Consider the following 15,682-nt stretch of genomic DNA (forward strand, 5'->3'; position numbering starts at 1 on the left):
TGTCGCACCAGATTCCCTCTGAGCAGACATTGCTGAACAGCCAAAACCAGAAAAATGCTCAAAAAGCAAATGCAAGTCTCTGCAAGGATGAGGGAACCACAGTGAGGACCTGAGAGGATGTGGAGGTTTTTTTCCTCAGGAATCAGCAGCCAGCTCCTCTTGCAGATCATTACAGAGAATTAACAATTCTGCCTCTGTCACCCAGCTCAGCCACTGGGGCTGTGGATGGAGAATCTCGTGGACTTTATTCTGAACACTCTTAAAGTTCAGACCTACAAGAGTTAAACACACCTTTCACCAAGAACATCAAACCCAGTTCTCCACAACCCAGAAAGAGAAGGAAACCCCACTGGTCAGAAAGAATCCAAAGCTCCTTCCAGTAAGGTCCGTTTCTACCCACCTTGGTTAAAAAAAATCCTCTGACTCCAGCAGGAGCCAAGGGGGGTCAGTACTACAGTCCAGCAGCAGGGTCTGGCTGTGTTTATTTGCACTTCACACAGAACAGGCGATGGGCTGATTAACACAGGCCACTCTAAAGTGGTTTTTCATTTTACTGCTTGTTTATCTCGATCCCCTGTAGCTGTCCAAAGTAATCCTGATGATTTTTGACTCATTTTGACATAATCCCTGAGCCAAGGACTGCCAGGATTTTGCTCTGTCAGTGTGCATCAGCTCAGTAATTAATCAGCTAATCTGCCAGCCCTGCTCTGGCACTGAGGCACAGCCCCTGGATGGTTTTTTGGGTGGGTTGCAATAGAAAGCCCTGCCCTGGGCTCACCCAGCTGGGGAGTTTCAGTGGGATCCCTCTGCCTGAGGCTTTGACCACCCAGGAGCTGCAGAGTGTTTCCTTCTCCACAGGCAGAAACACAATTTCAGTTTTCTGCCCCTGGATTTCACATGGAACCCACAAGGTGTATGAAACAATAGCAGCTGGTGACACCTGAATGGCACCTGCTGGCAGTCCCTGTGTCCCAGCCATGCCCCTGCTGGATGGACACAATGCACTGGGGAACCCTGAGCCCGCAGCTCCTCGCTGCACTGCGATGCCTCATCAACAATTGTTTTTGTTGTGAGTTTGATAACGACAAAAATGTGTCAGATGGACGCTCCTGGAGAGCAAACACCACGTTAATGGGACAGAAAGGGCTTCCCCAGACAACATCCTCAGACTCCAATGACCTTTGATTAATCTTTTTCTGCCTGTTCTTCTGTTGGTCCAACAAACCCCAGAATGGGTTCAGGGGTCACTGCCTGAGTACCAGAAAGCAGCAACACAACTCACTGCTGACTCTGGGAGTGGAGGTAGCACAGAAATGGAATTCAGCATCCCATTGCCATGGCTCTGGCTTCACTTCTCCACACAGGGCATAGTTTCACACTCCAGGGCATCCAGCAGCACCACCTTCCAAAACTACACTTGCAAAATAAGGTTTCTTGTTATATCATAGAAAATTCTGTTAAGCAAAGAAATCCCTTGCTTCCCATCAGTAATCACTTTGCCAGCCAGAGACAGGGCTTATCTCTTTCCTGATGAAACATTTTGCTTTGCTGATTTTGGTCTCTTTTGTGAGTCTTCAGTTTCTTGGGTGGCGGCGGGGGAGGGAACAGCAGGAAAGGTTTGTTCAGTGACACACCAAAATGTTCTAGGTCTAGTCATAGCACTGCAAGGCAAGGGAAATCAAAAAATCAGTACCTACTTCCTTCATGATCTGTAAGCCATGTGTCATTTGCTTCTGAAACGCAGCAAGGAGTGTCTAGGGAAAGGTTTTTGTCCCCCAAGAATTAAGTAATTTGCATAAATTCTTCTAAGCACCTAAAGCAATACAGATTTTTCTGAAAGAGTTTTCTCACTTTCTGTTCCTTATAATTAATTGTCCCTGTCTTTCCTTCTTGTAAATTCAACAAGTTTCTAGACAACAGAACAGTTCTGCCTGCTGGGGTCCCTCTTCTTCAAGGTCTCATGGAATCACAGCAGGGTTTGGGTTGAGAGGGTCCCAAAGCTCACCCAGTTCTCCCATCTCCAGGACCCCTTTGCATCCATCTGTCCTGCCCCAGCCACCAGCAGCAGGGATTGATTCCCAGATCCCCTGCAGTGCAATTCCCAGTGCACCAGAAATCAGCACCAATCCCAAACCAAACCCATCTGCACTGGCAGATCCACTGGTGGGACACTGGTGTGTCCAGAGCTTGTCTGGGTGGGTGCAGCTGGTGAAGGGCAGTGACTGTAAACCTCTTCAGCAAGACAATCCCTCTGCTGGAGAGTGAGAGATGGAGAGAAGGAGTTCCCTGGACAAAGGGATGGAACGTTCTGGGTGAAGGGAGAGAAAACCCTCAGCAAGTTTTCCCCTCCATGTAAGAAAGGCAAGGAGCTACTGGAGAGGATCCAGCAGAGGCCACAGAGGTGATGAAGGGCCTGGAGCTGAGCCTGGTTATTACGGAGAGGCTCAGAGGGGTCATCAATGCACAGAAATATCTCCAAGGGGTGCCAGACTCTTTTTATGGTGCTCAGCAACACGACAAGGAGCAACAGCCATAAAATAATACTCAAGAATTTTCATCTCAACACGGGGAAGAGCTTTCCATGGAGGTGGCAGAGCACTGGAACAGCTGCCAGGGAGGGTGTGGAGTCTCCTCTGGACATTCCAAACCATCCTGGATGCATTCCTGTGCCCCCTGCTCCAGGTGACCCTTCCTTGGCAGGGGGTTGGACTGGGGGATCTCCAGAGCTCCCTTCCAACCCCAACCTGAGATTCTGCGAATCTCTTGAAGGCTCTGAGATATCCTTAGCACTGCTCCTCTGCCCTGCCTCAGAACAGAGCATCCCCAGGCTGGAACAGCCTTCAGACTAAAACAACTCCAGGAAAAGGCACAGCTTTAAAACTGCGTCAGCTGAGGGGAAAAAGCAGCATCATATTTGTCCCAGCCAACCCTTTTCCAAGCACGGGGCGATTCAACCCCACGACATTTCTGTTTTTTCCTTCTGTCCTGCTGCTCTGGCAGCATTGTCACAGCCCACGGCAGAGAATTCCCATCGGTGTCACCGCCCTGAGCGCTCGTGGCTGTGCTGTGGCTTCCCTCCAGCGGCACAAGCTGGCAGCTGCAGCGTCCTGGGGACACCTCCCCAGAGAGCAACCCACCAAAAATGGCATTTTACTGCTCACTGCTCCCAGCCTCGCCCCAAATATTTTTCTATTTTTACAACACACCTGTATTTACATAACATTTTTCTGTATTTTCCCCCCACTTACACGTCCAGGACTTTATCTGCATTGTTTATTCTTGTTTTGCTGCACTGAATACACAGCTAGAAGGTAATATTCATCCACAAAATTAAACAGGACAGAATATGTGATAGCCCAGAACTACCTCAATTCCTGCCTAAGCCTCTGTTAACTGTTAGTGAAGTACAAAAGTTTCCATTTCACTGCCAGCAACTCTGAGATTTGAAGAGACACTGGGTTTGAATTCTACAACCAGGAGAAATTGGAAAATTTTTAAAATGCACCTCACTTTTCAATTTTATTAACAATAAAATTTTATTAATATAAAATTTTCCAAATTCCATTGATATGAAAACCAGAGTACAATCTTTCCACTTGCTCCTACCAGGGCCATTAGGACTCAATAGCCAAGGTTTTTATATGTTTGGTTTGGGTTTTTTTAATTCCTGTTTTTTTAATCAAACCAAAGAAAATTTAGACAAAATGTTTTTATTTTACAGCCTAATTTACAGCAGTTACAGAAGATTTAAAATTGATACAACTTTTTAGGTTAACCACTTATATCCACTACTCACAGAGAGTGGAAATATTAAGGAATTTTTTTTAACACATCTAACTTGATTAATGTAAATATTTTAAAATATTTAGATCTTTCTTCTTGGAAAGCAAATCAGGTAGCACAGACACGTGGAAACACCAGCACTGAGTGAAGAATAAAGCCTCCTTAGAAGCATGTTCCAAAAAATCCCACCATGGTGGATGATGGGATCAGGCTTTGGGATGCACTGCAGGTGAGAGGAGCTCACCATCCACCAGTGGAATTCTGTAAAAAATCTGCAAAAATGATCCTTTCAGTGTCTTCTGCTGTTGGAGACAATGGCTGCTGCCAAACCCCACAGAGTGGATGTGAATCACCTCTTCCAGGAACACCAGTGGGTTAGGGATGGGTAATCTGGCATCCTCAGCCAGCTCAGTTCCATTGCAGGAGCATTCCTGGGGTTTTTCCATGATCTGGAATTACCTGAAGGGCCCATAAAATGACAGCTGTCTCCAGGATATAAAATTTCAGCCTAAGAGTGGCCACAGGAGAATTCAGGGAATAAAATAAGTAAAAAAAAAACTTTCTTAGTTCTAACAGAGGCCAATGTTCTGCTTTGTCTCCTGCAGTGAGACCTTTCAGACTTGACCACCTTTGCTGGAAAATGATCTGTGCTGGTGCTCAGCTCCCAGGGCAGAGCCAAGGATCTCAGGGATTTAAAGGAACCTCCATCCTGCTCCTGCTCAGCAAGAGCCAGAGCACAGCCTCTGCCTTCTGCTGGCACAAAGGGCTTCCTGCCCTTTCTGGGGTGGCATCAGGACCAGAAGAAAACTTGGATCAATCGCTGCCTCTTCACATCACTGCTGCACTTGGGGCACTTCCTCACCACCTGCAGAAACCAACAAACAAAACACACAGGGAATGTGTTTATTGTGGAGGAAATGCCACAAATGGAGGGAGTTTTCATGTGGGCAAATAGTGATGAGGATAAGGGGCAATGGTTTTAAACTGAAACAGGGAAGCATTAGATTCAATTTGAGGAAGAAATTCTTTACTCAGAGGATGCTGAGAGGCCCTGGCACAGCTTTCCCAGAGAAGCTGAGGCTGCCCCAGCCCTGGAAGTGTCCAAGGCCAGGTTGGATGGGGCTTGGGGCAGCCTGGTCTAGAGGAAGGTGTTCCTGCCCATGGCAGATAAGCTCTAATGTCCCTTCCAACCCAAACCACTCCGATATTAAATATCTCAACCACATTTTGGCCAATATGAACTACAAGCCCCAGCAGCCACCTGACAGTCCCCGAGATCTTATCTGCTGTTTGCAAGCTCCCTGTTACCACACAGGCAATTATTTCCTTGGTAGCAATAAAAAGGAGAGGAGGCTTCGTGGCACCATGCAAAGTGGCACCAGACTGTGCAGCACTTGCTCCAGCTATGACACATCTGGAGAACTGAAATACAGGAACGAGGAAACGTGGAGCTGCAAGAGCTCTTGTGAAGCTGCACCTGTGAGTAAAACCCTGTCAACTGGCTGAGTTCCCTGAATTTCTGCTTCCTCTTGCACAGATGACAAGGAAATGTGTCCTGGACATACCCGGACAGGGATGACACACGTGGTCATGCCAAGAGTTTTGCAGGGGAACCAAGTACATTTATTTCTTCATAGCACCCCACACCTTTCTGATTACCAGCACAAGACATGAAGACACATGAGGCATCATTTCTCCACTCAGGTTTCAGTTTGCTTCTTCACTAATCATCAGTTTTAAAGTAATTTGACTTGCAGATGAATCCAAACTGTTCTTCTCATAGCTTGCAAATTACTGGTAAAACTGAACTGCTCTGTTTATTTCAAAAGGGAGATAGAAAATTTGTTTTCTTAAAACCAAACAAACAAAAACAACAACAACAAAAACTAAAAAAAAAAAATTGGGAGAAGATTGCCAGCTCAGGAGGCCTAAAAAGATGGTCAGCTACATCAGTGGCACAGCACAGCCTTCCCTGAAGCGTGGAAGTTCCTCATTAGAATCACAGAGTGGTTTGGGTTGGAAGGGACATTCAAGCTCATCTCATTCCAAACCCCCTGCCATGGGCAGGGGCACTTTCCACTATCCCAGGTTGCTCCAAGCCCTGCCCAACCTGGCCTGGAACACTTCCAGGGATGGGGCAGCCACAGCTTCCCTGGGCACCCTGTGCCAGGGCCTCACAGGGAAGAATTTCTTCCCAATATCCCATCTAACCTGGGGCATGGGGAGCCATTGCAAGAAAAGGTGCAGACTGCAAAGTAGGCTCAGGCAGTAGGATTTTGGTTCTGGTGACATTAACTGAAATATCAAAAGTGCAAGGGGAGAGGAGAGGTCACTTCATCTCCCAAGAGCCAGTGCTTTGCCAAAGGCAATTTTAACTGTAACATTTAATTGTGAAATCTTTGATTTTTAATTGTGAAATCTTTGATTATTTCCCCATATTGCAGATAGTCCAAATGAAAATAACTCAGTCTTCTTGGAAGACCTGCATGAATAAATGCATTTAAACACCTGGAAGCAGCAACAGAACCTCTAGAGGGAAAACCACACCCCAAAGCAGCATATCCTGGTCCAGTTTCTAACACACTGAATCACCCAACATGCTCCAGCACTAATCCCCATAATCCCCCTCTAAGCTGCAGGGAATCCATCTGCTCTGCTGCTTCCAAAATTATTCAGCACCTCTCCCCACCAGTGTTTTGCTAAAATAACAAATTGGACAAGACCACAATTTGCAAACCCCATGTTGTGAATGATGCTCTGAGTCACTTCCTTGGTGGGACAATATGCACCAAAGGGCTTTTGAGCAGAAAAAACAGTGAGTAAGTTATTAGGAAAGAAAAACAGGAGTTTTAAGTGCAGCCCTGCCAGAGTGACAAAGCCCAGTCCCATGGGATGAGAGTTCAGAGCTCAGCCATGGTTGCTCATTTCCTGCTGGTGAAGGTGCCCCTGTCCCAAACACATGGATAGGGTTAAGTGTGCAGCCTCACTGGGCATGAGTGGGAATGGGGATGGATGTGGTGGGACATGGCTCTGGAGAAACACTGGATCATCTTCCTGTTTGCAATCCTGTGTTTCCCTCTCAGCTGCATGAGCAGCACAGCCTCATCACTGGAGAAGCATCTCTGCATCAGCACAAGTCACATCCTAATCTGCAAGGGGATAGGGGAGTTTGGACAACAGGAAGAATTTCTCCATGGAAAAGGTAGTAAAGTACTGGAACTGGCTGTCCAGGGAAGTGGTGGAGTCACCATCCCCCTGGAGAGTTCAAAAACATGTGGCTGTGGCCCCTCAGGACATGGTTCAAGATGAACACAATGGTGGTGCTGGATTGATGGTCCCTTCCAACATAAATGATTCTATGACTCTCTATTTGACTTTTCATTAACCAAACAACACCTGAATCACATCATGAGCCACTTAACACTCCTGTACACTGAGAACATTAATCACTACACAGGTGTGTCTGTAAGTAGGATTAATCAGGTAATTGGCAAATATGAAAATAATTAATAATAAAAGTAAGATTATTCAGTAAGTAGCAAATATGGAAATCATTATTAGCAAATGACCCATGACTCATTTCCTCAAACATGGAACTGGGATGCACGGGATATCTAAACAGAAGAGAAAGAACACTTCCAGCTGGAAAGGACCTACAGTCCAAGTGCCTGAGCTCTTAAGGGTTGAACAGAAGTTATGGCACTGTAATATTAAAGAGCTTCAGGGCCTCTCTAGGAAGCCTCTTCCAGTGTTTGACCACTTGGTATAGACATGTCTCCTAATATCCAGTGTGAAGCTCACTGGTAACAGCTTTGGACAGCTCCCATGGATCCTGACATTAAATCCCAGGGAGAAGAGCTCAGCACCCCCTGTGTCCCCTCCCCAGGAGGGCTCTGGACAAGGATCTGAGTGACAGGACAAGGGGGAGAAGCCTTAAAAGAGAGCTGGGTTAGATGGGATATTGGGAAGAAATTCTTCCCTGTGAGGGTGGTAAGGCCCTGGCACAGGGTGCCCAGAGAAGCTGCCCCATCCTGGAAGTGTTCCAGGCCAGGCTGGGCAGGGTTTGGGGCAACCTGGGACAGTGGAAGGTGTCCCTGCTCACTGCAGGGGGTTGGAATGAGATGAGCTTTAATGTCCCTTCCAACCCAAACCACCCTGATCCTATGCTTATTCTGTATTCCTCTTGGACCAACTCTGTCCTGGCTGCTGTATTTTATTTGGATGTCAGTCCAAATGTTTTCTATGCTTACCTGACAATTCAATGTCTTCCTCCTGAGCAAAAGACCTTCCTCTGGAACTTGGAACAACAGATTATTTTGTACTTGCTTATAGATTGACAAGCTGAAGGAGTTTCTTTCCCTTCTGTACTGTTTTTGGATATTCCTAAGCTCCACTGATCAGCAGCCTTCTCATCACATATGAACATTTAGAAACCCCTCAACTCTTGCATTATTCCAGTTTTGAAAGTCTTTTAACACCTGGCTGCTGAATTAAATGCTGGGTAAGATACTCCCAAACCCTGGCACCCTAGAACCAGCTACATCCTCTCATGTAAAGAATTTCAGTTTACTCAGCTGGGAAAACCAAGAGACAGGAGATCTTTGAGCAGGAATTCAGAATTATGGATTCACAGAATTGGTTGGGAAAGACCCTAAAGGTCACAGAGTCCAATGGTTGACCCAGCACTGCCAAGTTTATTTCTTGACTATACCATTAAGTGCCACATCCACACATCATAAAGCCATCCAAGAATGGTGACTCAACCACTTCCCTGGGCAGCCTGTTCCTTGTTTGCCTCATTCTCATAATAGAGCTTTACAGTAGGCTTTTGATGGGAAAAACTATGAAACTGAGAGAGAAAAAATATTTAAATAAACATTAAAATATTTTAAAAAACAACAGTTTTTAAAGTTTACTCCACAGCTTATTGCCTTTGTAGTTTTAGACCAGAAAACATGTGGAGGCAGCTCGGAAAGATGCAAAAATGTAAAAACTCCAGCTTAGGGCACAGATCTGCCTGAAATCATATTGCAAACCATGGGAAACAATGGATCAAGTGGTAAATCTTCCATTGGCATTTGGGTGTTCTTCCTGGAAACAGAAGAATTCTGATTCCAGGCTTGTTCACATCATTCTCCTGAAAAGCACAAAATTCCCCGGCAGTTTTGGAAAAAAACAAACCAAAAAACAGGAGAACCTTTAAGAACTGCTTCCAGCACATTTTGCAGCAAGTGAAGTCACATAATGGGCATTTAAAAGGCACATCATCCTTGGATTTGCAGTTAGAGCAGTGGAATCTTCCTAGAACAGAGGGGAAGGTGAAGAGAGAGAAAGAGAGGGAGGAAATGACTAAATTCCTGTAATCACCTGAAAAATTCTCATGTAGCCACACTTCCAGTACAGTCCAGAAAACAATGACCATGAGTGTCATGAACTACCTCAACAGTGCCCTGCCACATTATTTCTTTCAAGTGACCTCACAGACTCTTGATGCTTCAGATCCCAGTAGGAACTCGGGTTACATCCTTCCTTTACAAGGAAGTTGTCAAGAAAAAATCCCTTGAGTTCTCAGGAAATCACTAAAGCATTGTGACAAAGACAATGAAGAACTTTGAGAGCACATGCAAGGTACAGAAATACAGATTCTCCTCAGCAAACCACACCAATCACACTGCACCTGAGCAAATACAGGCAGGAACCAGTGGTTTCATACACCAGCAGCCTCATTTCTGTAATTTATCTTTATTCCCAAGTATTAGAAAATTACATCCCAAACTTCTCTTGTACCTACCACACTCTGGTTCCATCTCCAGGGGAAAGATGGGCACAACTCCAGAGTCTGTGGGTGCTCTCACATTATTGGTTTCTTTGGACACTGCAATCTTTGGGAACTCAAGTTCACTTTTCTGGCTGAAGCAGAAGGAGGAAATCTTACTCTGAATTTTTTCTGGTGCCCCACTCTTAGAAGGGGCTGCGTCTGGGGAGAAAAAGAGAAAACCAGTCTATAAACCTGTATCATGCAAAACAAACACTCCGACTCTGCAAAACACAGTCAGCAGTAAATTCACTCAGTTGTCATTGTATAAGAATAAAAACTAATTTAAAGAACTAGCTTTTATGCCATAGTGCTTGGCAACAGATGTTTTTGATAGATACTAACACATGCAATATTACTGAAAGAGATCCTTTATATTGAAATAGTTCTATGGCACTTCTTCCTTCAGAATGGGCCTTGATCCCAGAACAGGCCTGCTCCCATCCCACTTAGATGTAAAAATTCTGCCTTCACCCTTAACACAGCTTAAATATGGCAGAACTATAACTAATTTCTTTCTTATTCCTCGCATTTCCCCATCTCATGTTACCTTTTATCTTACTCCTATTTGAGTGTGGTTTTTTTAACCCAATGCAGAGATAACCAATGCCTTTGATCTCCTTGACAGGCCTCAGGCAGGGAGGCCCTAGCCCAGGAGAGGGACTTTTCACAGGGGTGGGGAGTGATAGGACAAGGGCAAATGGCCTTAAACTAAAGGAGAGCAGCTTTGGATTAGAGATTAGGGGGAAATTCTTCCTTGTGAGGGTGGTGAGGGCCTGGCACAGGGTGCCCAGAGAAGCTGTGGCTGCTGCATTCCTGGAAGTGCTCAAGGTCAGGTTGGACACGGCCTGGGGAAACCTGGTCTATGGAAGGTGTCCCTGCCCATGGCAGGGGGTGGAACAAGGTTTAAGGTCTCTTCCAGCTCAAGCCAGTCTGTGATTCTATGATTCTGAGGCTGTTGAGCCCTACCCATCATAATAATAAGTAAGATTCTAAACTTGTGACAACTGTTCATTCCCTACCTTGTATGTGGCTGATTCCTTTTGTGCAGCTCTCCAAGCTCTGGGGTTTCCCTTCACTTTGCTCCAACTGTTGCAGCTGCTTCTCTCCATCACCACAGACCATTCCAGTCAAACCCTTACACAGCTCTCTGAACTGCTCTTTGTGGTGAGGACGCACAAACATGTAAAACCCTGGCCAAAAGAAAACACAGTCAAATGCACAGGAAAAGCAATGCCTGGCCATGGAAGACTCCTTGCTTTGGAGGGAAGAAATTCTTTGGAAGCTGAATAATTTCAGTCAGATTCCTCAGAGTATCTTCAGCTTAGTGAAACACTTGATGCTTTTGTGAGTTTTATAATTACGGGGCTTTCCTTGCCAGAAGGCAGATGAGTATTTAGTATTGAAAATAATCTCAATTTGTCTTGAAATTCTTCCAGTCTGTACAGCTCAGAATAAACACCCGCCTCAGCACTTCACCTGACAAGTGATCTAAGAACATCAGGTATACACACAGAGATATCCAGAGAGTCTCAGGAAGGAAATTTCTTTTTACTATTTGGTTGACAAGGATTCACAACACACACACACAGAGAAATTTTAAAAAACCCCAATTATGACTTACTGCCAAGCACAGACAATTCAACAACAAGGTCCTCTGAGGGCAAACCATTTGCTCAGTAGAGACAGACTGTGAAAGAGTGCTCAGGGGGAGGTTATGACTCACGGTGTCACACAGCTCATTTTCTCCCACTCTCCACTTTGCCAAGACTAATCCAACTAGTTACCACACCAGGATAAGGGTATTCACTCACAGCTTGCAGACTGTGGTATCTGTTCAAGGTCAGTGGAATATTTATTGTTATCTGCTTAAGATAACAAACAAAATTCCATCAGCATTTCCCAGCATACACTGAATGCATCATTTCCAGCAGAAGAGTCACCTCAGAGACATGGGAGAAGGTGAAACTGAGGTGTCACATCACACAAGATATTACCATTGAGGCAGTCATGATCAGCATATAATGCCTCTTCTTCTTCTTCTTCTTTCAAACAATTAAGTAGAATTTCAAATTTTAAAAACCTGTAGCTCCCTAAACCCTTCCATCACTAAATCCATGAAAGGAAAATAAAACAAATCATTTCTGAGAAAATAAATTATGTTACAGTTCCAGAAATATTTTCAGCTAAAGCTCTGTAGAAGAATAGTAAATCAAAAGCCTGCTTATCCTGAAACCTGGAAGGGATCTAAGAACTCAGCACCACTACAGCAATCACTGGTCATGGGAATAAAATTAGGTCAGTTCAATAGTCAGCACTGTCCTTTCTAAAGAGCATTTGTAGTAATTGAGGAGAAAAAACAGTTTGGTGGGATGAAGGTTAGGACTGCAATTACTGAGGTGTCGTGTAAGGTTTTTAATGGACAATTTCTACCTGAACAGAGATAACATTTTATAACCTTGACATATTTTGCTCTCTGATGGCATTTATTGAACACATTGTTCTGCTGCTCCACTGATCTGGGTAGCTAAACCAAAAGGTGAGACCTCACATGAGATCACAGCACCCACACCTTCCTTTCAAATAAGTAAGAGTGATTTTTAAAAACCCCTTACTTTGTAGGAGATGAAAGTCCTGTGGCCTCTCAGTGGTGAGGGCTGCTATCACTGACACCATGGCATCGTAATTATCTGTCTTCTTGTAAGCCAGCAGAGCCTGGTAGAACTGGCTGTAGCTGCTTTTGTCCAAAGCTCTCTGCACATCACTGAGATAGGCAGTCCTGAGGGCCTGGTGATGCTCTCTCCTGGAGCCTGGAGCCTTTTCAGCCTCTTTGCTTGGAGCTGCACTGGCATTCTGCCCTGGGAGACAAAGAAAGCATGAGCAGGGCTTTAGGAACAGACAGGTCACTCCATCATATCCATTTCTCCCTCCTTCTGGAGGGAATTCCTGAACTATTTCAAAGTGGTGAAGCCAACCCCACCTGCCCAGCCATACACCTCCCTGTGGCATGGCCAGACCTGCTCCTGGAAATGGCAACAGAGCAAAATTATTCTGGGGATCACTTTTAGCATCTGCTGGAGCTACTTGGTCGTTTTAAATGGAGAAATGTGTCAGAAGGTCACTAGGGAATGAGGAAAAGGGGCATGGAGGTCCACAGTAAATCAGGTTTTGAAGGAGTAAAAGCATCTTAAACAGATGGGTAAACCACCATTGCTGGCCTGAAATGGGTAATTTTAAAGTTCAGATTTCTCACCCCTTAGTAATAAGAGCAGACAAGGGGTGGGGTGTGTGTTTCCTAACAGGAAAACTATGTCCAAAAATACTATCTAACCTGAAAAAAAACACTCAAGAGAGCACAAGAGCCATGTAGGAAGCCTGCAAAAGGTAGGAGCAGCTTGCTAAATGCCAAGTGAACTTTATTTACAATACTATTCTCTCATTTCTGGTATCTTTTAGAGAAGAAAGTTCTGGTTTGCATATCACAAGCATGCAAATATGAATGAAGGATATGATAAGAAACTTATTTAAATTAACCTGCCATATATTTTGATATCTGGATCTTTAAAAGTTCTTTATTGGGTGATAAAGATAATTAGGTTTCAAAACACAGACTTCATTCAATTTGCTGGAAGGGGAAAAAACTTGGGTGTGCATTTTATAATCAGTATTCATTGCATATCTAGAGCTTTCTTATATTTCCACAGAAGCATTCTTTTCTTAAGAAGGAATAGAAATAACACATCCATTTACTCCTATTATTTTCTCAATTACTTTTTGTGGAAACAAGTTTCTGTGAAACCATTCTAATGGTTTCAGGACAAGATAATTACTAAAGATTCTGCTTTATTCAAGTATCCTCAAAATAGAAAAGAAAATGGGAAAAGAAATCAAAAGAAACAGTATGGCTTCACACACTAAAAGTACTTAAAGCCTTCCAGGCAACTGGCTTGTTTTTTTAAAGAAAGGATTAGCATTTGACTATTCTTTGTCCTCTAAAGAAAGACTTCTAAGCTGTCCAATGATCCTACTCATTTCCTTGTGAGAAACTCAAAGAATTCCCAGCTGTTCTCAGGAAAACCCATAATTAAATAATAAATGAGCCCATGAGCTTGAAGATAAATACTAGACAGAGTGAGATTAGAGGGACGCACACAGAGATTACACTTCGTACTCTCTGTTTCTGCAGAAGAAAACAGGCTGTCCACAGAGGGAGTGTACACATCACACCAAGAACAAAATGAAACAGTTTCTTCATACCTGAATTCAGACTGAGGTAATCTTAACTCACACTCCTCAACTGGCTCCCTTTCATGAACCCTGCACAAACAGGAAGCCCAGCAGACCAGTGCTCAACCCCCACTTTTCCCAGCTCAGCCTCTAGTAAAAATGTCTGCCTTCAGCTGGTTTCTTTCACATCCACCTTGATTTAATTTATTGACTTTTGTGTTTTGTTTTGCACAATCCTTGCTGAAAATTTTGAATTACCATCGCTCCCACCTACAGAGAGTGATCCACTGTGCCAGGCAAGCATAAAGAACATTGGTTTGCCCCAGGAGAACTTCCAGTCAGTGATGAAATAAAGCAGAATAGACTGGTTTTTATTGAACATGGAGGGTACCTGCACTATTCAGTCCTGTTGCCAAGTGGGATCCTCCTTGGTTCAGGTGGAGCCCTGGGTTCAGCTGAGCACACGAGGCCTTGGAGAATGTACTTTTCTGCTGGCTCTGTTTTTCCTCTGTTAAATGAAACCAGTCCATTAGCAGTGAATTTAGGGAAGAGTGAACATGGAATGGTGCATTTCAATGTATGCCATCCTGTGCTGAAAACATCTGAGCAGCCCACAGAAGCTGAGGCTGCCCCATCCCTGGAAGAGTCCGAGGCCAGGTTGGATGGTGTTGGAGCTCGTGTGAAGGAGGGGGTCCCTGGGGAGTCCCTGGAGGGTCCCCTAAGCTGTGAGTTTGGTGGCAGCAGCAGGAACACAAGGAGACTCCACATGGCTTTTGAGGATGCTGATCAGATGAGGGTCTATTGGGGGGGTCTCACCCCTGGGAGCAGCATGGTTACTGAGGGGGAAGGGGAAAGGGGGAGGGAGGGGGACAGAGGGGCCAACAGAGAATCTGGTCCCCCTCACACAGCTTCAGAGGGACATTCAAAGTGGGTGCAGAATAAGACTGGGGCCAATGGGATTACAGATACATGAGACTTCAGGGGAGGATCACAGCTTGGAATAAACTGTACATTTTGATTTTGGAGGGGTGAGACAGAGCAAACCATTTAACTAAAATGCAACACTACACATCAGCCTTTTTTCGTTAGAAAGAAAAGATAAAGAGAAACATGACAATTAATAATTTAAAAAATGAAGCACTAACTATACACTTTTGTAGCACCAAAATAAATACCACTGCAGAGAGGATTATGTTTTAAACAGTCCATTTGACTTGATGTTTGCTTTTGGTGGTAGGCAGCAAAGATAAAATGGGCATTTAATTGTAATAAACGGGTTATGTGGGTCCATGTTGCAAATTTTAAACTAATTTAAAGCATGGGCGAGTGCTTAAAGGGCTTCAGCCTTTGGCACTAAGCTCATATGAGAGTTTTGGGATTGGCCATTTCAGCATGACTGGCCCAATGGTGTCTAACCCTTTCCAACTGGCTTTTCAGACCACCACAGCCCCCAGCTTAGGCTGAGGTGCCAACTTTGCTCCCTCTCTCAGGGCTTTCACCTTTCAACTGGTTTAACCCAGAAGACCTCTGGTTTTAGGTCATTAAAAGAAAAGCAAAAAGAAAAAAAAAAGGAATTTGGCTTCAGCTACAACCTATACTCAGGGAGCATTCACCCCAAAAACCATTAAAATACTTTCCCAGACACCATTTTAGGTTATCAGTCACCCTCAGAACATACTGAGGACAGCACAAACCCAACAGCAACTATGATTCAGCAGTCTAATACTGTCTGAACACTCGCTATTAAAGAAACAATCAAAACTGCTTCTTGCTGGATCTACCCTTGTGACCTGACAGGATGGGGCTTGGAGCAACTGGATGAGTTTTAAAGTTCCTTTTAACCCAAACCAGTCTGGG

General features: G+C 44.5%; 1 protein-coding gene across 3 annotated transcripts in view; it reads right to left on the reverse strand.

Annotated features, from left to right (window-relative positions):
* Nucleotides 1-3,252: 3,252 nt before the first annotated feature.
* The window catches only part of RTEL1 (regulator of telomere elongation helicase 1), a 46,915-nt gene continuing 34,485 nt past the window's right edge, over nucleotides 3,253-15,682 (reverse strand). For 2 of the 3 annotated variants that reach the window (XM_039719469.1, XM_039719468.1), the window contains exons 31-36: nucleotides 14,217-14,333; nucleotides 12,214-12,456; nucleotides 10,621-10,791; nucleotides 9,575-9,760; nucleotides 8,981-9,084; nucleotides 3,254-4,648 (exon numbers count right to left, since the gene is read on the reverse strand). In XM_039719469.1, the coding sequence (XP_039575403.1) occupies nucleotides 4,574-4,648; nucleotides 8,981-9,084; nucleotides 9,575-9,760; nucleotides 10,621-10,791; nucleotides 12,214-12,456; nucleotides 14,217-14,333 (896 nt within the window). In that variant the 3' untranslated portion in view covers nucleotides 3,254-4,573. Of the gene's footprint in view, nucleotides 4,649-8,980; nucleotides 9,085-9,574; nucleotides 9,761-10,620; nucleotides 10,792-12,213; nucleotides 12,457-14,216; nucleotides 14,334-15,682 lie in introns of all 3 variants that reach the window. The other variant, XM_039719467.1, reaches the window with a different exon arrangement.

This window comes from Passer montanus, unplaced genomic scaffold (genome assembly GCF_014805655.1).
Source record: "Passer montanus isolate IOZ18808 unplaced genomic scaffold, ASM1480565v1 scaffold41, whole genome shotgun sequence".
NCBI classification, from domain to species: Eukaryota; Metazoa; Chordata; class Aves; order Passeriformes; family Passeridae; genus Passer; species Passer montanus.